This window comes from Vipera berus, assembly GCF_964194415.1.
Source record: "Vipera berus genome assembly, chromosome: 12".
In the NCBI taxonomy this organism is placed as follows: Eukaryota; Metazoa; Chordata; class Lepidosauria; order Squamata; family Viperidae; genus Vipera; species Vipera berus.
The window spans coordinates 17,129,778-17,152,213 of NC_138215.1; the positions used below are offsets into that span (position 1 = coordinate 17,129,778).

The following is a 22,436-nucleotide window of genomic DNA, read 5'->3' on the forward strand; positions in this document are numbered from 1 at the left end:
GATTCATTTGTGGTTGACTGCCATATGAATGCAGTGTGCAGAAGGTACCCTACTTCGGGGAAGGTCATCTTCCAGTGGTGTTCTTCTGAAAGAGGTACAGGTAGTTCTCAACTTACGATGACAAGGGAGCCCAAAGTTCCTGTTGCTCAGCGAGACAGTTAAAGGAGTTTTGGCCCATTTCACAGCCTTTCTTGTCCCAGTTCTGAAGTGAATTACTGCAGTTGTTAAGTTGCTTGCAAAGACCCCAGAACATGGCAACCCTTGTTGAGTTGGTTGCAAGCATCTGAATTTTGATCAAGGGACCACGGGGAGGCTGCAACGGTCATACGTGTGAAAAACGGTCGAGGACTACCTGTATTCTGAATTACAGCCTCAGGCAGTGAGATCAACTACTTGAGGCTCCCTTATGAATTTCTAGTATCGTGTCCGAACGATACCGATGGTGGATCTGGGAGAGCTGCACGGTCAGAAAAGGGAGGTTGGGAGCCAACTCATTGTTAGATGGTTTTATTTGAAATACTTTGAAGTAAACATTATAGCAAGGCACAGATGCCACTGCAGATTAAATAGATATGTCATGGCTGGAGAGGAATGTCCTCTCTGCCCCCTGCTATTGTTACTATAGCTAGGCTACCTTGTAAAACATTCCCTAGACTAAAATGTACACGGTATCAAAAAATACAAAGGGCTTTTATCAAAACACGTCCGGACGAGAAAGTGAGCAATTCAAATGGCAACGTGATAAATAGGGTGGTGGGGTTTTTTTTCACTCCTTTTTTAAATTATATATAGTAAACAATGAGCAGGGTTCCGACTTGAAACATAAAAACCGTATTTTTTTTTTTTAAAAGAAGCAAATATTATATGAAGCGTGAGGAAAAAGCACATGGGGCGGGGCGGAAGCCACAGATGGGAGAAATGAGTCAATGCTAAAGGGAGGAAAGCAATCTCCAATCGATGGGGGTGGGGGGCAACCGAGAGGAAAAAAAAAACTGGAAAGGGTTGGGTGAGGAGAGAAAGGATGTGCTTTGGAAAAGCAGGTGCACGTGAGGAAGGACCAGACTGGTCCCCCCCCTCCTCCTCATGGAATAAACCTCATCAGCCCCAAATTCTTGCCTTTTTTGAACTGACAAGCAGGGGTGAGCAAGTATGGGGACTTTTAAGACTTGTGGACTTCAATTCCCAGAATTCCTGAGCCAGCCAGGCTGGCTCAGGAATTCTGGGAGTAGAAGTCCACAGATCCTAAAGTCACTGTAGTTGCCCACCTCTGAGCAGGAGAGACTGCCAGCTTCCTTTGCCCTGCAAATTTTGCATCACAACTGAAAAAAAAAACTTCTGGGATCGTACTACAAGGAAAATAAAACCAAGCCAATCTGCCCTTCTCCCGGCCCTCGATACTTTTCAACCAGGACAGGAAGCAGCTCTGATCGTGGATAGCCAAGGGGGTGATGATCAACGCTGCTCCCCGATCTGTGGAAGGGGGTACTAACCGTGGAAGAGAAGAGATTGCCCAAAGATGCAGAAGTGCAAGCCTCAACATTTTTCCCCCTCTTAATTCTTCACCATAGATGTTCAATATTTACTTGGGCAGGGTTTTAAATACCTGTGCCTCCAACTTTTATGGAAAGTCCTAACTCTGTGTGTGTGTGTGTGTGTGTGTGTGTGTGAGAGAGAGAGAGAGAGAGAGAGAGAGAGAGAGAGAGAGAGAGAGAGAGAGAGAGAAGGGTTGTCTTAGGATCCACTGCCATGTGTGATCAATACATCCAGGCGTGTGCGTGGATGTTGTGTAAGGAGAGGGCAAATACTCAAGCAGATATGCAACTGATTTTCACCTGCAACAAAGATTAAGCAGAGCCTAATGTAATGTTTTCTCAAAACAAAAGAATAACCCCACCACACCTGCCACCGAGTAGTGCTAGAAATGTGTCTTCTAGGGGGGAAAAAAGAAGAAGAAAAAATCACATTCACTGAGTGTCCGAAAAGTAAATTTTTCAGGCATGGTGGATTTTTGTTTTGAAAGGAAAGAACCGCCAGTGACAGGTGGTGGAGCCAGGAGAGGTTTCCTGGCATCCGGGGCCTAAGGGGAGTGGGAGAAAAGACTGTGTTCTTAATTAAAAGTCTGAACTAAGAGGCAAAAGTCTCGGGCAGCAGATGAATGCTTCGTTTTTACTGGGGAAAAGTTGGCACGATTATCCTACATGCCTGTCTTTCTCAACCTTGGCTGCTTTAAGAATTGTGGACTTCCAATTCCCAGAATTCCCCAGCCAGCAAAGAATGGTGGGAGATGAAGCCCACACCTCTTCAAACGGCCAAGGTTGAGCAAGACTGTTCTAATTCCGCCCCCCCCCCCCCCCGCTTCTCTCTCTCTCTTCCTTCCCCTTCCATTACTCATTTAGTGCTGGGGAGATGGTGGGGCAGTTGAAAATTATCAATTTCCCTAATCAAAACGAACCGAAGAACCCTATGCCCATTCCATCCAATCAACAACCTCCTCCTCATCTCCAGCAAGGTTTCTGGGGCAGCTGAGCGCGCTCTTAAATAGGGGGAGACTTTGTGAGTTTGTTCTGAGAACTGGTTCTGTCTCTGCCGCAGGGCGAGGAGTCGCGCTCCGAGTCTCTGTCCTTGGAAGGGTCTCCTCCTGCCCTGCTGTGGCTGGTCTCGCCGTGGCCGTCACCCAGTCCGTTCTCTCTCGTCTCCATTTCCGGAACTTCTTTTGCACCCTCTTGTTCCGGCTGTTCCTCCTCCTCCTCCTCTTCGTCTTCGTCTTCCTCCGGATCTTTGACTTTATGAACGATGAAGAGGTGCCTGTTCAGAGACAGGTGCGACGTGTAACACAAGCCGCAGAGCAGGCACTGGTAAGAGGAACTGTCTGACTTGTGTCGAGGTATGTGTTCCAGAAATTCAGTCTCGCTGGCTGTCGTAAAGCTACACTTTGCACATTTCCAGCGGGCTGCCTTCACTTTCTTTGCTGGCGGGTCATCTGATCCGGAGGCGGTCGCTTCCATCGAACTCAGACTATCGGCGGTTACTCTCTTTGGAGATTTTGTCTGTAAAACAAAACCGGGCGCTTATTGTACCCATCTGCGAGGCCCGCTGCAGCCCGCCATCCAAAGGATACCCACTCAAGCAATAAGAACCATGTCTCTTCCTCCTGCTCCTCACGCCCCACTACCAAGCTGTCCACGCCACCCTAAGCCAGAAGGAGTAACGAGCGGAGTTAAAGGTCCCCAGGTTATCCCATCTATGCTTGCTCAATGTGTATCTTTACACCAGAGGTCCCCAACCTTTTGGGTACCAGGGACCGGTTCCGTGGAGAGGTTTTTCCATGGACCGGAGGGTGCATGATTTTGTGTGCTGCCCGCATCCCATGGATGGGCCTTTGCTTGTTTGTGCGGACCAGTTGCTGGCATGCCACGGACCGGTCCCGGTCCACAGACCAGGGGTTGGGGATCCCTGCTTTACACTCTAATGCAGAGGTCCCCAAACCCCCGGGCTGCGGACTGGTACCGGTCCATGGCCTGTTTGGGAAACAGGCTGTGCAAGTGCCAGGCAAGTACGCAAAGCTTCACTTCCACATGCGCAAGAGCTAGGCTGCATGTGTGAAACCATCCCCTGGCCCCAAATCATTGCTGCACACCGGTCCATGGAGGCAGAAAAGTTGGGGACCGCTAGTCTACTGCATTCATCCACAAGTCAAGACAAATGGCAAGGAGACAATAAAAGGAGGGGGGGCTTTGTATGCAATTTTTTTATGGGTACAGCAGGCCCTGCTTTTTTGACTGACCTCTATTTGCACTCCTGTTGAATGGAAAACAACTTTCAACGGGTTTTCTCAATTCTGAGGAGACTAACCAGAACACAGCGACCTTTCGGGTGGGAAGGGACTTAGTTATAATTAATTGAATGATTGCCCCCAGCACTTTGCTAGGAAGAGAACTCATGTCAAATGCAATAGGATGCCTTAAAGGATTAAATTTTCAGGACTGTGATTCTCCAGGCTATATTTCCTCTTATCACTGGTTATCACTTGTCAATCTCATGAGGGTTTTCTAGGATTTTCATGTAATTAAAAGAAAGATGGAACACAGGTCTCTTGAAATAAAGCTGCATCCTTTATGCTGGTCATGTTAAACTGCAAGAGGGTTTCAGACAGCCCTACTTGAGATGTAACCATCATTAGTTACTTTGGCTCTGCCTGGAACCAAATACCATGGCATGTTCCACTAAGGCAGGGTTAGGCAACCTTGGCTCTTTTATGACTCGTGGACTTCAACTCCCAGAATTCCTGAGCCGGCACAGCCAGCTCAGGAATTCTGGGAGCTGAAGTCCACGAGTCATAAAAGAGCCAAGGTTGCCTACCCCTGCACTAAAGGATGTTTTTTTTTAAGGCTAGAGTTAAATTGCACCCAAATGATGGCAGAAACAGGTGAATTTTCATTACATTACAAGAAATATCTTCTGATAGGGCTAGCACTGTCTATAGAGCCACAAGATAAAGTAGCTCTAGATCTCGTTTAAAGACCTGTGGTCCTCCTGGAAAGGGAACAGTAGGGCCTCTCCTGGAATGAATGCAGTTCCAACCCAGCATAGAGAACACGAGCTATCCCGCCTCTACATTTTAAGCAAAGCACTGCAGATTACTTTTGTCAAGTCTTTGGATATCTGGGAAAGATCTGGATTTTTGATGCCGTGCATGAGGCTCATGTGACTCTCCAGCATTGATGGCTGAGGAAACGTCTGGATTTCATCTGTGCAATACCTGCAAAATATGCAACAAAAGAAATGCTGTCAACACGACTGGAGTGCTCAGCCTCACCCACATCTCTTTTCAATTTGCCCACCCCAATTTTCACAGAAGTCCAGAGTTGGAAGGAACCCGGGGACTGTTACGTCCATTGAGCTGATCCAGATAGGAGTTCAAACGTAGAGAACCGGTGACTGAGAGCTATCCGGCCTCTGCATGAAGACAGAAGGAGAGTCTCCTATCTTTCTGGGGATTTGGCTCCGAGGTTGAACTCCTTTCACAGTTAGGAAGCCTGTGCATTCTGCCTCCCCATTACTTCAGTCCCCTTAAAAAGGTAAAGGCATCCCTGAGTAGTTGTGTCCAATTCTAGGGTGTGGTTCTCCTCTCTGTTTCTTAGCTGAGGGAGCCAGCATTGTCCAAAGGCATTTTCTGTGGTTATAAGGCCGGAATGGCTATACGTCAAAAGCGCAGGGAATTCTGTTACTTTCCCGCCGAAGTGGTACCTATTGATCTACTCGCATTTGCATGCTTTTGAACTGCTAGGTGGGCAGGAGCTGAGGCAAGGAATGGGAACTCACCCCATTGCACAGCGCTCACGTCTCAAACCTGGGCTGTCAGCCTTGCAGCTGACAAGCTCAGCGTCTTTAACCGCTGAGCCACTGTGCCCCCTTTTCAGTCCATCATTCCACATCCCACATCCTCAGAGTGTTTTTCTACCCCTTAGCAACTTTTTTTTAAAGATTTGTGGATTTCCCTTCCCAGCACACATCTTAAAAGTCGCTGAGACTGAGACCACACAGAACAAGGAGTCGATCATCTTCTTTCAGTCTCTCTTTGTAAGACTCGACAGAAGGAATGATTCAAAGTTGTTTCCCAAATGCTGGAAAGGGAAACTGCAGAATTCTTAATTCTGGAATAGCAGTGTGAATTGCAAGACTACAGGGTTATCGTGTTTTAGGGTGTGACACCCTTGCCTCAATCCTAGACTGGGAAAGTACTCTTCTACCACACTGTTTGCTGCAAGGAAACAAATCTTAAGACTAAGCCAATATGCGGACCGTGACTTTGCATCTATTCTGAATCTTCTGAATACGTCCTTGAAGAACATCTGCACAACTCTGGCAGCAGACCAACTTGTGAGCTAAGTTTCATTTGTGAGAAAGCGAGTGCAAATGTTGTGATTTCACAGCAAAAGCTTTCGGGAACGAGGCCTGTTTCTACGATTTACAAATAGAGATGAAGTTTTTACTATTAGTATCTTGGAAGCTAGCCTTCAATTCCGGGGATACCAAAGGTGACCTTGAATCATGCTTCAGAGCTGATAAGAACAGATTCTTTTCCAGAGGGAAATCAAAGGTTTGCCATGGGAAGGTTAATGTTTTGTCTGCGGTCTTGGTGGGAAAGACGGGATTTTACATTTGTTAACAACATGTGGCTGGAATGCAGGAGGCCACAGAGAGGAGGCCTTTAAAATCACATGATCAGATGTGAGCCGAGACATGCTCTGTTCACATGCACCAAGTAAAGCAACACTTAGAATTTCCCATCTGTAATTCAATTCAAATAATATTTTAAAATGCTTTCCACAGGAAGATTAGCAGGGATGATCCCTAACCTGAAACAGCTTCCACAGACAGAACATGGCACTGTTTTCTAGGCTAGTCAGTTGTCAGTGAAGCAGGTTTAAATGATGTATTATCGGTACTGCTTTAACTCCGCAAAGAATCCCCATTAAGTCAGACTGAGTAACATGAATGAAATCCCACTAGGAAATAGAAAAGGAAATATACAGAAATACACAGAAACAGTTGTGGGTAGCGGCAGTTTGATGTGGAAGAGCCTTTTTTAAACTGGAATCTTCTGTAGCCAAGATAGGTTTTCTAAGACTGGCTTCGGATAGTCTTGTTTCTCATTTGAAAGGGTTAATTAAGGGATCACTAAAACCACAACACGGGATCAGTGATGGAAAGCAGCTTTTACTGCAAAGAGAACAACTTTTTGATATACAGAAACAATTGCCAGAAAACACCCTACATTTTTGCTTTCATTGCAATTAATTTGAATGGAAAGACACAGCCTTTGTGTTCTCATTTTATTTTTTTCCTGAAACGGTGAGTGCTTAAATCTACTGTAAAACTGCAAATATTTCACTTGCAACAGGTTCTGAAATTGACAGCAATAGCAATTAGCACTTATATACCGCTTCACAGTGCTTTACAGCCCTCTAAGCAGTTTACAGAGTCAGCCTATCGCCCCCAACAATCTGGGTCCTCATTTTACCAACCTCGGAAGGATGGAAGGCTGAGTCGACCTTGAGCCAATCAGGATCGAACTGCTGGCAGTGGGCAGAGTCAGCTTGCAATGCTGCATTCTAACCACTGCACCACCAGGGCTCATTAAATTAAGCCGAAAGAGCTCCAGCTTCTGTCCCTCTTGTTGAAACTGGGCGAGCGCACACGGAACTCAAAAGAGTTCCTCCAGAGATTGCTAGAATGCTTCCATTATTATGAAAACACTGCAATATTATCACAGGATCTTCTGCAAATGAAAAACGGTCCAAGGTAAAGAGCACGCGATCCCCTCAGTCGAACAGGCAGGACCACGTATGATCCCGTGATGCCGTGCTCGGGAGTGTGCAAGAAGCATTTCTTCCCTCCCAGACTCACCAGCAAGGGTACAGCTTCTTTGCTGTGTCGTGATTATTGCGAACGTGTCTGTGCAGACTGTTGGAGGCACCAAAGGACCTGTCACATTGCCGGCAAGGAAACCTCTTCATGTTCTGCAGGAGGATCGGAAGAGTTAGTTCCAAAAGGGCAGGGATGAACTCCCATTTTTTGTTTCCATTTGGGCAAAATGCAGGAAGTCCTCCACTTAACCCCCATTCAAAGTTACAACAGCCTCCCTTCCCCCCAAAAGCTACATATAATCCAATTTGAAGTTACCATGGGTCGCATGACCAAATTTTGGATCCTTTATATCCATTTGCAGCGTCCCAGAGTCATGTGACCACAATTTATGAAGGTTTTGCCGGAAACCGGAGTTTCCTTCCAGGTTCTGGACCAAAAAATATATATTAAAATTTTTTTAAAAAAATGCCCCACAGCAAACGGTACATTTGCTTGGCAGCTACGGCGTTTATTTTATGACCACTGCAAAAATGGTAAAGGAAATCAGGCATGGTCACATGGTGAAATGCCTAAGGACTATCGTGACTTACAACCATCATTGCAGGACTAATTATAGTTCTTAAATCGAGGACTGCCTGCCGTGATCGGAGGGGCAACAGGAGTCCTTGGTGCTCTCTTGAGCCTGTTTTCTTGCAGACCTTTAATTACCCAACTAGGTAACATCATCAGTGCTAGCGGGGAGGGATTTACAGCCAACTTTCCCTCTGCGTAAATCGTTTTTGCAGAAGGCTTCTTGAGAGCAAAGGACAATGTGGAAACAGGAGGGGGTGCGGTGTCCACTAGCCTCCTCGTGGTGCACCCCGGGCAACGTGACCTGGTCACGGCTAACTAGTCTGCCCATTCCGATGGTTGGACCTCACAAGAATCTCCCAGCAAGAAGCAGCAGGGTTAGTACCGAAAATCAAAGTAACGGTTAATGCTGGATTCTGTTATGCCCTCAATCAAATAAGCAGAAGAAAAGGGGAAGAATACAAGCAGGCATCTTCTTCTCGTTCCCATTCCCACGGCATCGCTAGGAAGGGAAAAGACGCCATTGCGCTGAACGACAGGAAGAGGGTCCAGGTGCTCCTGGGCTTTAGGCAGGTGGGTTACCTTTCCATGGCTTTTCCTCATGTGGGAGACGTAAGTTTCACGGTCGGGGATCCACTGCGAGCACAGCCGGCAAGTCCAACTGCACGTTTTGGACTTGGGCTTGGATTCTGGGCTCAAGCCTTTCGTAGGCAAAGAGGTCGGCTGAGACGTCCCGTTGACGATGGCCAGGTCCTTGGACGTGGGGAGGACGGGACTGCTCGTGGTGGCCGTCTCCACCTTCTGCCGAGTGCTGGTGAGATCCTCGGGGTTTTCCGGGACTCCGTGGATGCTCTAGGGAAAGTCAAGGGATCAAGCTCAGCTAGCAAGCAGATCCACACGGAAAGGTCAGAGCGTGGAACGACTCGCCCAGCTGATGAGAACGCCAGTGGGTTGTTGTTGTTTTTTTTAATTTCTACATCTACCATCTAGAAATCTACCATCTAGATCTATCATCTCGACCAGATTATCAACCAGAGCTGGGTGTTATGTTCATATTAGGCATATATTGTGCCAACTGTCCTGGTTTCTGGCCCATTTCTGGACCTGGTTCAAAGTTCTGGATGACCTTTTAAATCAGAGGTCTCCGAACTTGGCAACTTTAAAGACCCATGGCCTTCAACTCTGCTGGCTAAGGAATTCTGGGAACTGAAGTCCAAAAGTCTTAAAAGTTGGCCAGTTTGGAGACAACCTCCCCCCAATTCAAGATCAAGATCACCAATGCAGAGAACTGGAGGGCATTTGGGGCGGGATGTTATATCAGGTGAGGTTTATAAATTGCAGGGTGCTGAAACAGAGTTGCTAAACAAATAAACAAAGTGATTTTAGGACACTGTCCTTGTTATACTAAGTTGTAATGCATTTGGTCTGGACTAGCAGGCTGTGTGAACCCAGCCACTGTGCTCTGGAATTTGTAGGCTTAGCTTGTTCTTTAAATCCGGTCAATTGTGGTTTATGGTTAAATTGCAGTTAAGCAACCCAAATCTTAGAGAGGCAAATATGAGGAGAGGCTGCTGCTGAGGGATCCGTCAGAGGTGGGGAAAATAAAAGGCAGCCAAAGTGCTTCAAGGGATGACCTTCAAAGGTGGAAGGCGGGACAAGGTCTGCAGAGGTGCGGGAGCGGTCTTGCCCTACCAACCTTGACATGTTGCATTAACTGCAGCTTCTGCATGTACACCAGTTGGCAGTGGGGGCACTTGAACACGCCCACCATCAGCCGGTTGGCATTTTGTTGGAAGTGCTCCTGCAGAAGTCTCTTCTTGTTGAAGACCGTCTCACAGGAGCATTTGTAGATCACCCTGGAACAGTGGAGTGTGGGGAAAAAAAAGAGAACTTCATGAATGGATGAATCCGGAAAAGCAAATTAAAAAAAAGCCAACAGAACTGTAATATAACTTGAGAGAGAGAGAGAGAGGGAGGGGGAGAGATTCTAGTCCTCATGTTTCACAAAAGTAGGCCAGACAGTCCTGCAATAGCACTTAGATTTATATACCGCTTCGCAATGCTTTTACACCCTCCTGTAAGTGGTTTACAGAGCCAGCACATGCCCCCCCTCCCCCAACAATCTGGGTCCCCGTTTTATCGACCTCGGAAGGATGGAAGGCTGAATCAACCTTGAGCTGGTCAGGATCGAACTGCTGGCAGCCGGCAGAGTCAACCTGCAATGCTGCATTCTAACTACTGCAGCACCAGGGCTCGGATGTAGAAGGCAAAGAAACTGGAGAACTGCAGTGATGTAAAACAAGGCCCTGGACCCCAACAGATCACTTACTGAGATGTCTTGTGAGGCTCTGCGGGATGCTGACTGGTAATGTGAGCGGTGGTGCTGTCTGCGGACTTGAAGGCCATGGGGCAGAACGAACACTTGTGGAAGACTTCACAGTGCTTCTCGTGAATGTGGACTTTCAGCATAGCCTGGGACATGAAAACCACCCCACAGTGGCTGCACCTGGGGAAAAGGAGAGGACACACTCAGCTGGAAGGCACATTTGCCAGCGTCCTTTCCACAGATGGTCAGGAAATGGGAAGAAACCCGTGTCTGCTTTACTGAATCATCCATGAAGAAGCCGTGAAGGTTCATAGTTGTAGGATAGCATCCTAGAGAGCTTGCTGCAGATAATGGCTACACGTCAGAGGTTGAGATATGGCCAGGGGATGAAAGAACAAGAGCCGTCATATCACCATATCAATTCTCTGAAGCCAAAGGCAACCACCGTCAAAATGTTAATCTGAGTGAAGCCTTGCTCCTCCTTCTCTGCTGGCCATTCCTGCAACGGACGAAAGAGCCTTAATTTTCCAGAAATGAGTGACTGCGAGGACATTATTCCCTGGCGGCAACGTCAGGCTTCTGAGAAAGTCAGCGGGATGAGAAATATATACAAAAGTCCCTTTAAACAGGTGTTAAGGCTGGCAAAAATCATCTGTTACAGATTAGTCTGACGTTTTTTCAGCTAAAAATAATAATAAAAAAATAAAGATGATCGACATCGCTTCTCTCCTAAGAAACAAGGAATGAATCCTTAAGCAGGACTCTTGCAATCTGCCCCAAAAGCTCACGTCATTTGCGGAACCTTTTTTCTTTTCTTTTTTTTTGAAAAGCCAACTTTCTCGCATCTGGGCCTAGAATGCGTGTCTGCAAAGGGGCCTTCGAAGCCCCTTTTTAAATGTGTGAAACAGCGACTTGCTTTCCCCCCCACCCCCCTCCTCAAATTTAGCACTGACCTGTAACCGACTTTGCGTGAGTAATGCAGGCAGTTCTCTTTGACATGGGTTTGGAAGTAGGCTGACCGGCAGATGGCCCCGCACTCAGGGCAGCAATAGGGAGATTTGTGGGCGTGGATTCTTTGATGAGCACAATAGCTGCATTTGTTCGGCAAAAGCATCTGACACACTTGACAGGTCTAGGAGAGAGGAAATAAGACAGGCACCTTGATTTGCGCTGCCGGCTGGGGCATTCTGGGGGTTGAGGTCCACGCGGCTTAAAAGTTGCCACGGTTGCGAAACCGTCCTAAAGGGAGACTCCTGGTCTTATTCAACTACAGGTGGTCCTCGACTTACAACCATTCATTTAGTGTCCATTCGAACAGTGCTGAAAAAAGGGACTTAGGACCGTTTTTCACACTTAGGGCCGTCGCGGCATCCCCGCAGTCACGTGATCAAAATTCCAACACTCGGCAACTGACTCGTATTTATGACGGCCGCAGTGTCCCAGGGGTGTGTCTCTGTGTGTCATCCAATCCCCTTTAGAGAACTTCTGACAAGCAAAGTCAATGGGGAAGCCAGATTCATTTAACGACCGTGTGTCTAGCTAAACAACTGAGGTGACTCGCTTAACAATGCCGGCAAGGAAGGTGGCCAAATGGGGCACACAACTCACTTATCAAATGTCTCGCCGAGCGACAGAAATTTTGGGCTCCGTTGTGGCCGTTAAGTCGAGGACTACCTGTATTCCCGCTAAGCGGGAATGGTAGCTCTCCAAGGGCAGGCCCTTGCTGGCTGGCTGGCTGGCTGAGCAGTGATCTTTTAGCCTTCTGCATGAAGGCGGGTGATGCTTGAAAAAGCTCCTTGGGTTGAGCAAAAGGGGAAAACGACGACAAAAGTCACACTGCGACACACTGCGGATGGCCTGCTGCAGATAAGACTCAGAAAAATAAAAACTTCTAACTGGCAGTTTTTCTCCCCAAACCGCACTAAAAAGCGTGTCCAGCTTGGAGAGGTAGATGAGAACTCCAGTTTGTTAAGGGCAAGTTTCCCCTTCTCTGAACAAGTGCCAAAGCTGTCTATTTATGCCCCTCGGAAGCAAACACACTTCTTCCTTTCCACTCTCGGGTGAGAAAAAGCTCAATCAGGTATTTAATTTTAACCTTGACAACAGGGCAAAGGAAAACGCAGGACAATGAAAGCCCGAACACAAAGCAAATCCTGCCAGCCGGGAGCTCGGGGCAGAATAATCAGCCGGGAGAATTATCTACTGAAATTACCCTTTCATTGACATTGTTGTAAATGGATATTTCAATTGGACGGTCTGCCTAAACAGTCTGCAGAGTAAGGGTGCAGTTATATAATATCCACGTAGCCTGTGGAACGTTAATGACGTTTATTATTATTTTTTAGTTAAGAGAAAAATCAACTTAACCCCCCCAATCCCGAATTCTGCAATACTCTCCAAAACATTATCTAGCAGCTTTCGACTTCCTTTTTGCTGCCGTATCACTGTTTTGTTTTTTTAAAGAAATCCCAGAACGCTTAGTTCTTTCTTGCACTTTGCAGCAATCACCTTATGATGATTATGTACGCCTCTCATATCCTTTTCCCACCAAAGCCGGCTGATCGAGGCAGGATAAAACCCTAACCCCAAATAAATGTCGCATAAAGCGTTCCTCTAGACCAGACAGGTCAAACACAAGGCCCAGGGGCCGGATCCGGCCCGCGAAGTGGTTTCATGCGGCCCGCGAAGCCATCCTGGAAACAGTGAGGGAACGGCCCCCACTGCCTTGGCCCAGAGACCCTCCTTCTGCCAGAGACCCTCAGATCTGTCCCACTCCTGCCCAGGCCCCCATAGGCACCCTTGATGCGAACGATGTAGAGCTGGCCACGCCCACCCAGTAGGCCATATGCACTCTAGCCACACCCACCCAGTAGGCCACGCCCACCCTGGCCATACCCACCCGGCCCCTTGAGGGCAACCGCAATGCTGATGCGGCCCTCAATGAAATTGAGTTTGACACCCCTGCTCTAGACAAACTAAAAGCCACAGAGTAAAACTGGCTTGGTTAAAACTTAACAAAAATAAATAAAATAAAATATAAAAAATGCAGCCGAATGCAAGAAACATTCCTTAAAGCCAGTTCGAAATGGGTGGCTGAAGTCGTTCCATCTCGGCTCTTTTTCATTTGCCAGGCTTCGAGCAGAAGATTGTTAAATTTAGGGCTTCGTTTTGCCCTTTGTATTTATTTCTCATGGTGATTTTTATTGCAAGCTCCCTGACAGCTGCTATTAGGAAGGCAAATGCATACGCTGCGCGGAGCACGAATTAAATCCAGGGCATTTGCATGCAGCACCCATTTATCCCCTTCCCTTCCTGCACGGCAGTTTTGTAACTTTCAGAAGAAATGCAAACGGCTTTCCGAATTGCACGAAGCCGGCTCACGAGCGCTGCCACCAAATGGCAGGTCTTCACGATGGGAAAGATCTGTTCGCTGCGTGGTCCTGGGGTAGCAAAGATTCTGGGTTATTGTTATTTTTGCCAAAATGCCAAGGACGTTAAGTCTCCTTACTCCATATGCAAACAGCCACGCTGATCCATTGAATATCATCCATCTACCTATCACAGTACAGGTAATCCTCCACAGGGCCACAAATGAACGCAACATTTCCAAAGGTTTAAGGCAAGGGTGTCAAACTCAATTTCATTGAGGGCCGCATCAGCATTGCAGTTGCCCTCAGGGGGCCGGGTGGGCGTGGCCTGGGTGGGCGTGGCCTACTGGGTGGGCGTGGCTAGAGTGTGTATGGCCTACTGGGTGGGCGTGGCCAGCTCTACATGGTTCGCATCAAGGGTGCCTATGGGGGCCTGGGCAGGAGTGGGACAGATCTGGGGGTCTCTGGCAGAAGGAGGGTCTCTGGGCCAAGGCAGTGGGGGCCGTTCCCTCACTGTTTCCAGGATGGCTTCGCGGGCCGGATGAAACCACTTCACGGGCCGCATCCGGCCCCCGGGCCTTGTGTTTGACATGTCTGGTTTAAGGTTTAAGGTTAAGGTTTATTAAATTTATATGCTAAGGAAAGCTAAGGAAAGACTTTGCCCCATTTTACGAGCTTTCTTGCCACAGTTGGTTAAGTGAACCGCTGTGGTTGTTAAGTTAGTCATGCAGTTGTTCAGTGATTTGGCTTCCCCACTGACTTTCCTTGTCGGAAAGTCGCACAAGGGGATCGATCACAAGACCCCGGGACGCTGCAGCCATCATAATTATGAGTCAGTTGTCAAGCATCTGAACCTAGATCACCTGGCCATGGAGATGCTGCAACAGTCGCTATGTGTGAAAAATGCTCCGAAGTCCCTTTTCCCCCCCAACACTGCTGTAACTTTGCGCGGTCACTAAACAAACTGTTGTTAAGTCGAGGATTAGCGCTAATGCAACACCGTTTAAAACTTGTCTTTGCACAAGCGGAAGTGTCACCCACGAATGCTACAGCTCCCCACTCTCCAACCGATGAGACAGGAAAGGCATTTGGACTGAAGTAGAGGCAGAGAGAACAGGAAAAACAACAACAGAGGAGAGAACCAGCTTCCAGGGGCTTCTAAGCATCTGGAGCTGGAACATGCGAGCTTCCCAGATGTTTGAGCTCCACAGGAGGGGAGAAAGACAAAAGACAGATGTTCAGCTGAGGTTATAACATGTAGCTCTATTTCGACATCCCGTCTGCATTTTCGCTTAGAGCTGTAATAAATTGTCAGACCCGGGGAACAAAGAGTCTATTCCTAACTGTTCCCAACCATTTCAATGAAGATCTGCAAAGGTAAAAGGTAAAGGTAAAGGTTCCCCCGCACATGCGTGCTAGTCGTTTCTGACTCTAGGGGCCGGTGCTCATCTCCGTTTCAAAGAGCCAGCGCTTGTCCGAGGACGTCTCCGTGGTCATGTGGCCGGCATGACTAGACGCCAAAGGCGCACGGAACGCTGTTACCTTCCTACCAGAGTGGTCCCTATTTTTCTACTTGCATTTTTACGTGCTTTCGAACTGCTAGGTTGGCAGAAGCTGGGACGAGTAACAGGTGCTCACTCTGTTACGCGGCACTCGGGATTCGACCCGCCAAACTGCCGATCTTCTGATCGACAAGCTCAGCGTCCTAACCCACTGAGCCACCGCGTCCCGACCATTTCAATGAAGATCTGCAAAGACCCTCCCTTAAATCTTAAGAAGAAATCGTTCACGGACAGACAGAGTTAATGCACAGGTGTCCCAACTGAATGTGCGTGAAGCACTTAAGCAGTTTCAGTCCATTAGGAATGCTCTCTGATCAGCGTCTGACAGACAGTCCTCGACTCACGACCGTAGTGTAGCTAAGTGAGTCGTTTGATTAAGGAGGTTTTGCCCCATTCTACGACTTTTCTTCCCACGGTTGAGAAGGGAATCACTGCAGCTGTTAATAACCCGGTTGTTAAAAACGGAGCTGGCTTCCCCGTTGACTTCGCTTGTCAGAAAGGCACAAAAGGGGATCACGTGACCCCCCGGGGGGCCCCCACTGCAACCGTCATTAAATACGAGTCAGTCGCCGAGCATCTGAATTTTGATCACGTGACCGGGGGGATGCTGCAACGGTGGTTAAGTGTGGAAAAAATGGTCACTTCTTTTTCAGTGATGTCGTAACTTCGGTCACTAAATGAACTGCCGTAAATTGAGGACCACCTGTACTTGGTCCATAGGAGGATCCGCGGCTTGGATCTAGTCTCCAGCAGGGCTGCAATAGGTTGGCCCATGCTATTTCCTCCCACTAGGCCTGGCTCTCCTGCCAAAATTTGCTCCGCTGAGCACCTGTCAATTCAGCTGCAGGGACATCTTCAGCCCTGTGGTCTCCCTACTGAAGTCATTCCCTGGAAATTTACACACGTGGGTGTGTACGATTGCTCACAATCACCCGCTCCCTCTCAATGGACCTCTTTGGGAAATAATAATCACTAAATACGACTTCAGCACTTCTGAAGGGAGAGGGAGCTTCAGACAAGAGGGAGCTTCTGAAATTAAGGAGGAACTTCTTGACGATCATTAATCAGTGGGAAAGCTTGGGGGTGTTTTCAAAAAAGATTGGAAAATCACTTGCTCAAGATGGCATGAGGCTGCTTGGCTGGGCCAAGGGGTTGGACTAGAAGGCCTCTGAGGTCCCTCCCAACCCTAAGATTCTAATACGTTAAAACGATCAACACGGCGGCGTAAACTACACTTGCTTTCAAACGATCCATGCTTGGCTCTTCAAAGCTTGGAGTTTAGTGACTGCACACAATCAATTCAAAATCGAACAGCACCACTCTATCATCCCACATCCGCTGGAATGCGTGTTAGTTTTGTGTATCAGCCCCCCCCCCCCAATTCAGGTTGGATTATCAACATCCTCACTAAAAGAGTGAGGATGTCCAACAGTGCAGACGGACAGGCTTGCCCACAAGGAACATCAACCCTTCCACTGCCCACCGTCCAGTCAAGAGCTGAAGAAGCTTCTTGGATGATGAAGCGAAAGGTCTTCCAAAGGAAAACAAGACATTCCAGCCACCTCTTGGGGGGAAAAAAAACCCCTTCGGGACACATCCAAGATACAAATTAGACAACTCCGTCTAGTTTTGGTTACTAGATGGTACACAAACTAGAGATTCTGGCTTTTTCCTCTCCAAAGTTAGAAGCCAAGAACCAGCTGTGGAGGTGTGGGTCTTATGACAACACACGGATTAGTAGCTTAGGTTATCTGGCTTAGTTAGCTGTGCTCACTGGAACACAGTAGTGTGTATCCAAACACTGTTTTTCAGAAGCAAGTCAAAACTGGGAAGAGGCCTGGTCTACTGTTCCATTGAAACACGGTTATGACATGCAGAATTTGGATTTGTTCCCTAACAGCCCCTTGAGTGTGTAACACTTGTTTTGTCTTGCTGTGGTTTTACTCTTATTTATACAAATCGCGAAGCATCACAGTACGGACTCTTGCCTCTTTCTTCCTGTAAACGATGGCGTTCTTGAGGCCGATTAGCCTCAGCGAGACTACAATTATAACGCTGAATTGTCTCCGCAGAAGCCTACCTAGCCAGAAAAAGACGTTGCATGCTAGCCTGACACATTTGCACAAAGGTCAGGTTCTACAAAGAGGTAACTTTCAACCTAATGCAAACAGAGGGGAACTCGGCACGAACAGGAAATTGGTCAAAACCATCGGAGCTGTCACCTGAAGATTTTGCTGAGAGGAAGCAACAAATTCAAAGGGGCCAGCTCAGAACAACTGCACAACTGAAAAGTAAAAGGTGGAGAGGGCTGTTGATTCCTTTCACGCCGACTGCAGCTCTTGAGGCTTTAACTATGAGAGCTGCACGTTTTTCCATAACCATCAGAGCCCCCACACCTTCCATTGTTGGTCAACACTACTATCTATGGATTGTGCTAAACAGGTTCGCCCTTTTTCTCTCCCAAATACAGACTGAGGAGGGAAGCACAGAACAGAAGGTAAAGGTAAAGGTTCCCCTGCACATGTGTGCTAGTCGTTTCCGACTCTAGGGGCCGGTGCTCATCTCTGTTTCAAAGCCGAAGACCCAGCGCTTGTCCGAGGCCATCTCCGTGGTCATGTGGCCGGCATGACTAGATGCCAAAGGCGCACGGAACGCTGTTACCTTCCCACCGTAGTGGTCCCTATTTTTCTACTTGCATTTTTACGTGCTTTCGAACTGCTAGGTTGGCAGAAGCTGGGACGAGTAACAGGCGCTCAACTCTGTTACGCGGCACTCGGGATTCGACCCGCCAAACTGCCGACCTTCTGATCGACAAGCTCAGCGTCCTAACCCACTGAGCCCCTAACAGAAGCGGTTTCTGAAAAGTTCCCACACAAAACTCAACCAACAGAATTATGGAACAAGCAGTTGCACTAAACACCATGAAGACCAAATTTAGATCCATAGATACACTAGATCACACCTGGAAATTTGTCTCCTTTTCAATAAAGACCACATTTTTTTTAGCCCTCCTGGCTTAACATAGATGGTTCTCGGCTCGCAAGGGTTCCTTAAGTGACTGCTCAAAGTTACAACGGCCCTGAAAAAGGTGACTTATGATCCTTTCTCACACTTAGGACCGCTGAGGCATTCCCCCACAGTCACGTGAACAAGAACTGGGAGGCTTGGCAACTGACTCGTATTTACGACGGTTGCAGTGTCACCGGGGATCACGTGATCCGCTTTTGCGACCTTCTGACAAGCAAAGTCAAGGGGAGAAGCCGGATCCACTTAACAACCGTGTTCCTGACTTAAAACAACCTGCCGTGATTCACTTAAGAACCGTGGCAAGAAAGGTCGTAAAATGGGGCAAAACTCACTGAACAGCTGTCTCGCTTAGCAACAGAAACGTTGGGCTCCACGGTGATCCTGCCTGTGTGTGCTGGAGGTTCTTCCCCACTGATGAGAACCCCAAAGCGGGTGGGGGAATTAACTCAAGAGGTCCCAAAGTGACTTACCAGGCCTTCATTCTCTTCCGAGGTCCTCTGATAATGTGCTGCTAGGGCAATATAGTCCAAGGCCTGCTTATTACATTCAAAACACTTTAATCCATAACGAATAAGTCTCAAGGGGTCTGTGTACAGAGGCAGGGCTGGCTGGGCACCGCTCGGGCTGCCCGCCCCGCCTCCTGGGGCGGTGCAGGGCTTCTGGGGCAGAGAGGGCAACCGGGCGGTCGGTGGGCTTGAAGACGCGGACGAACTGGTGGGGGAGGGCGAGAACATTTGGTCAGCAGAAATGGGCTTCATGAAGAGCTGGGAGCACTGCATGATGAAGCCTTTGCTCTTGTGATCCCGGGCGTGCTTGAGCAGGCTGCACTTGTTAAAGAAGAGCAGCGTGGCTGAACACTGCGTGCACATGACCTCGATGTGCACACTCCTCCGACTGTAATGTTGCGTCAGGCTTTTTTCTAAGGCAAAGGAATCCCCGCATTCCAGGCAACAATACCCGGCGGCCGGGACGTGAATACTGCTCTCCAGGGGAGGGCTGAGGTTGGGTGTATAGATTGGCACGGGGTTGGCACCATGCAACACTTTGTTGAACGCCTCCACCACGAGCGGGGCGGTCTTCTTGACCTGCTGCATCAGCGGCACGGTCACCTGGCTCAGTGGGGGCTGGCTGCACCGCTGCACGGATGACCTGGCCGCCACCGAAGCGGCAACACTGTGGGGTACCAGGTTGAGATTGGCCAGGTGCACGGCCTTGGGGAGGAGGCTGGCGGGGTTGCAGAGCTGGGCCACGATGCCCGACGGCTGCTTCTTGCTCAATGGCTGTCCCACCAGGCTCACTTTCGTCGTCCCGCTGTTGGCCAAGAGCGACGCGCCGGGGATGCCGCTTAGGGGAATGTCCGAAATCAAAGGGTTGATTTGGGGGCTGGCTAAATTTGGTTCCGGGGGGCTTGCTTTTGGAAAATCCTTGCCCAGCTCGGCTTCCAGGGAAGAAGCCGCTTCTGGAGAAGGGAAGGATTCGAGCACTGAGCCGTCAGCAGGCGAATCGTGAGGAGATTTGCCCAGGTCGTCTGCCTCAGGCAAGATTCTCGTCACCATCCTTTTAATTTCCCCGGAAGAGGTTTTGATGGTCTTGATCCGGACTTTGGGAATGGCCGGTGGGGAGCCGGTGGCCACCGAAGGAGATCCTTTGCCGCTGCTGTCGCTGCACACGCTCCGGGGAGATTCGGGCTGTTTGCTGGCCTTTCTCACCATTTCCAGGGGGCTTCTGGGGCTCTTTGGAGACTTGGGCATTTTGGGGCTCCCCTTAACGCCATCCTTAAAGGAGGCGGGAGGCTCTCTCGTCACATTCCCCTGATCCTCCTTGGAGATCCCCGCAACCTTTTTGGCCTGGAGCGCCACCAGGGCAGCGACGCAAGAGGAAAGCTTGGAGTGAGTGGGCTTGAGACGCTGGCGAGGTGGGACCGAGGAAGAGAAGGTCATCTCGGGCCCAGAACCTTTACCGTCTCCCAAGTTATTGCCGTGGAAGTTGCCAAGAGGCAGCCCTTCCCCAAAGGAACCGTGTGTGTCCGTGAGGTCTTTGCCGGGCCCGTCACACTTCTCTGGACTCTTGTCACGTTCTCTCTTGGTGGTGACCTCTGTCCTGTTCTCCTGAAGCCCATGGATGTCAATCTTTGGGTCTCTTTTACAATATTGATCGAACATGCTCAGCTCCGGTTCGGGTAGCTTCTTACTTAAGAGATCTAGCAGCGATGGACCAGTAGATATAAACCGAGTAAATTCCGGCTCCGGCATGGTCCTACTGAGCAAATCTAACACGGATGACCCCGATGGAATATACATGGGATGGGGTGGGAAATAAGGAGTCTGAGCATGTTTAGGTTTCTCTACAATACTGTTTTCTTTCAGGACGTCTTCGGGCTCCGGGCTGGAGATGGGACTGAACTGACTAAAAGTTGGTAAAGGCTCAGATTTGGCCTGCTCCAACTTCTCCGGGTAGCTCCTCAAGCCGTCCCCATTGATGAAAGCCGAATCAAATTTCCCGTAGCTCTGAGTCTCCAGGGGCAGGTCCGAGGCACGGAATCCGTTGTGCAACAGGCCCGGCCCGAGATGATTGCCATCCTTTTCCGCCTCGAATGACTCCTGGCGACAGGTGTTCTTCACAATGACGCTCACGACTGGAACGTCGGAGGCCGGGGCAGCATGGGACAAAGAGGCGTTTTCGTCTATGCCGATCCCGGTCTGCTTGAGGTGGCTGTCGTTCTCCTCGCCAGATGCCTGGATGGATTCCTTGGCGTCAAGGCTGGTTGGGTCAGGAATGTCGAACGCAGCCAGGAGGTCGTCGAAGTCTGGAGTTTTCATGTCCCCCATGATGAAAACTGCAAATAAAAAAAATAAAAAAGGTCCGTCAGAAGCGAGACAGGGAATGTACATTTCCTACAAATTCAGGCCATCCTCGACTTACAACCGTTTATTAAGGGTCTGTTCGCAGTTATAACGGCACTAGAAAAAGTGAGTTATGGACGGCTTTTTTACACTTACGACCGTTGTGGTATCCATGTGGCCATGTGATCAAAATGTGGACCCTTGGCAACTGGCTCATATTTATGACGGTGGCAGTGTCCCGTGTGTGTGTGTGTGTGTGTGTGTGTGTGAGAGAGAGAGAGAGAGAGAGAGAGAGAGAGAAGGGATCCCCTTTTGTGACCTTCTGACAAGCAAAGCCAATGGGGGAAGCCAGATTAGCTTAAACAATGGCGTGACTAACTTAACAACTGCTGCGTTTTATTTTATAACCAGGGGAAGAAAGTTCGTAAAATGGGGCAAAACTCATTTAACTCGCTCACTTGACAACTGTTGCTTAGCAACAGAAATTTGGCCCTCAATTGTGGCCGTAAGTTGAGGACTACCGTGTATGGCATCTTAGGCTCCACGCCCATTTGCACTATTCAGGGCACAGATAAACCTCCAAGTGGCCTCAATAAATCTCAGAAAGAATACCAATGACCAGAGGACTGCAAGGAATATAAATCCTTCCATCCTCCTCCTTTCAGTCAGAACTGAAGAAGCTTCTTGGATGAGAAGCAAAACGTCTTGGGATTGAAAGGGCCCCAGAGGCGATACTAAGGAGGCAAGAGCTGCATTATCAGCTCTCACATTTTAGCAAAAATGTTCCCTACTTGATACCTTCCAGATACACTGGCTTTTAATCCCTATAACTGCTAGTTGGCCGGGTTATTAGCATCAAAGTCCTGTTTTGGGAGAATTGCTCCCACACTTCAGATTGTTTTCAGGGAAACTAACTGCCTCTATCTTGTAGCTGAAGAATGGAGAGGATAAAGTACCAACGGTTAACTACTCCCCATATCCTGCAGGCCTATAATGTAGTTTTATTTGTTGTTGAACTAGCAGGCACATTAAAATCTGCTTCATTAGAGGCACCCGATTCCAGCTTACTAGCTTAAACTCTGCACGCAATAAATTGTTTTATTGTTTTATTTTTCAGCCTAGACAACTTTTAAGACGGGTGGGCTTCAACTCCCCAGCCAGCATGAGGCATTAGAAGCGAGGTGTCCAACCAGGTCAACTTTAAGACCTGTGGACTTTAAGACCTGTGGAATTCTGGGAGTTGAAGTCCACATGTCTTAGTTGCCACGGTAGGACAGCCTTGCAGGAGAGGATGCCAGGCCTGCTCCAGTAGTCGCCTATTTAAACCTCTCTGGCCCACTCACATTTCTTTCCTTTCCCATACTGAAAA

At 48.6% G+C, this 22,436-nt stretch overlaps 1 protein-coding gene across 1 annotated transcript in view; it reads right to left on the minus strand.

Moving 5' to 3' along the window:
• Window positions 1-491: 491 nt before the first annotated feature.
• ZNF592 (zinc finger protein 592) overlaps window positions 492-22,436 on the minus strand; it is a 29,177-nt gene continuing 7,232 nt past the window's right edge. The window contains exons 2-9 of the mRNA XM_081336974.1: window positions 18,695-21,060; window positions 11,221-11,399; window positions 10,271-10,447; window positions 9,638-9,797; window positions 8,524-8,793; window positions 7,411-7,523; window positions 4,642-4,759; window positions 492-3,047 (exon numbers count right to left, since the gene is read on the minus strand). Coding sequence (XP_081193100.1) covers window positions 2,535-3,047; window positions 4,642-4,759; window positions 7,411-7,523; window positions 8,524-8,793; window positions 9,638-9,797; window positions 10,271-10,447; window positions 11,221-11,399; window positions 18,695-21,052 — 3,888 coding nt within the window. The 5' untranslated portion in view covers window positions 21,053-21,060 and the 3' untranslated portion in view covers window positions 492-2,534. The remainder of the gene's footprint in view (window positions 3,048-4,641; window positions 4,760-7,410; window positions 7,524-8,523; window positions 8,794-9,637; window positions 9,798-10,270; window positions 10,448-11,220; window positions 11,400-18,694; window positions 21,061-22,436) is intronic.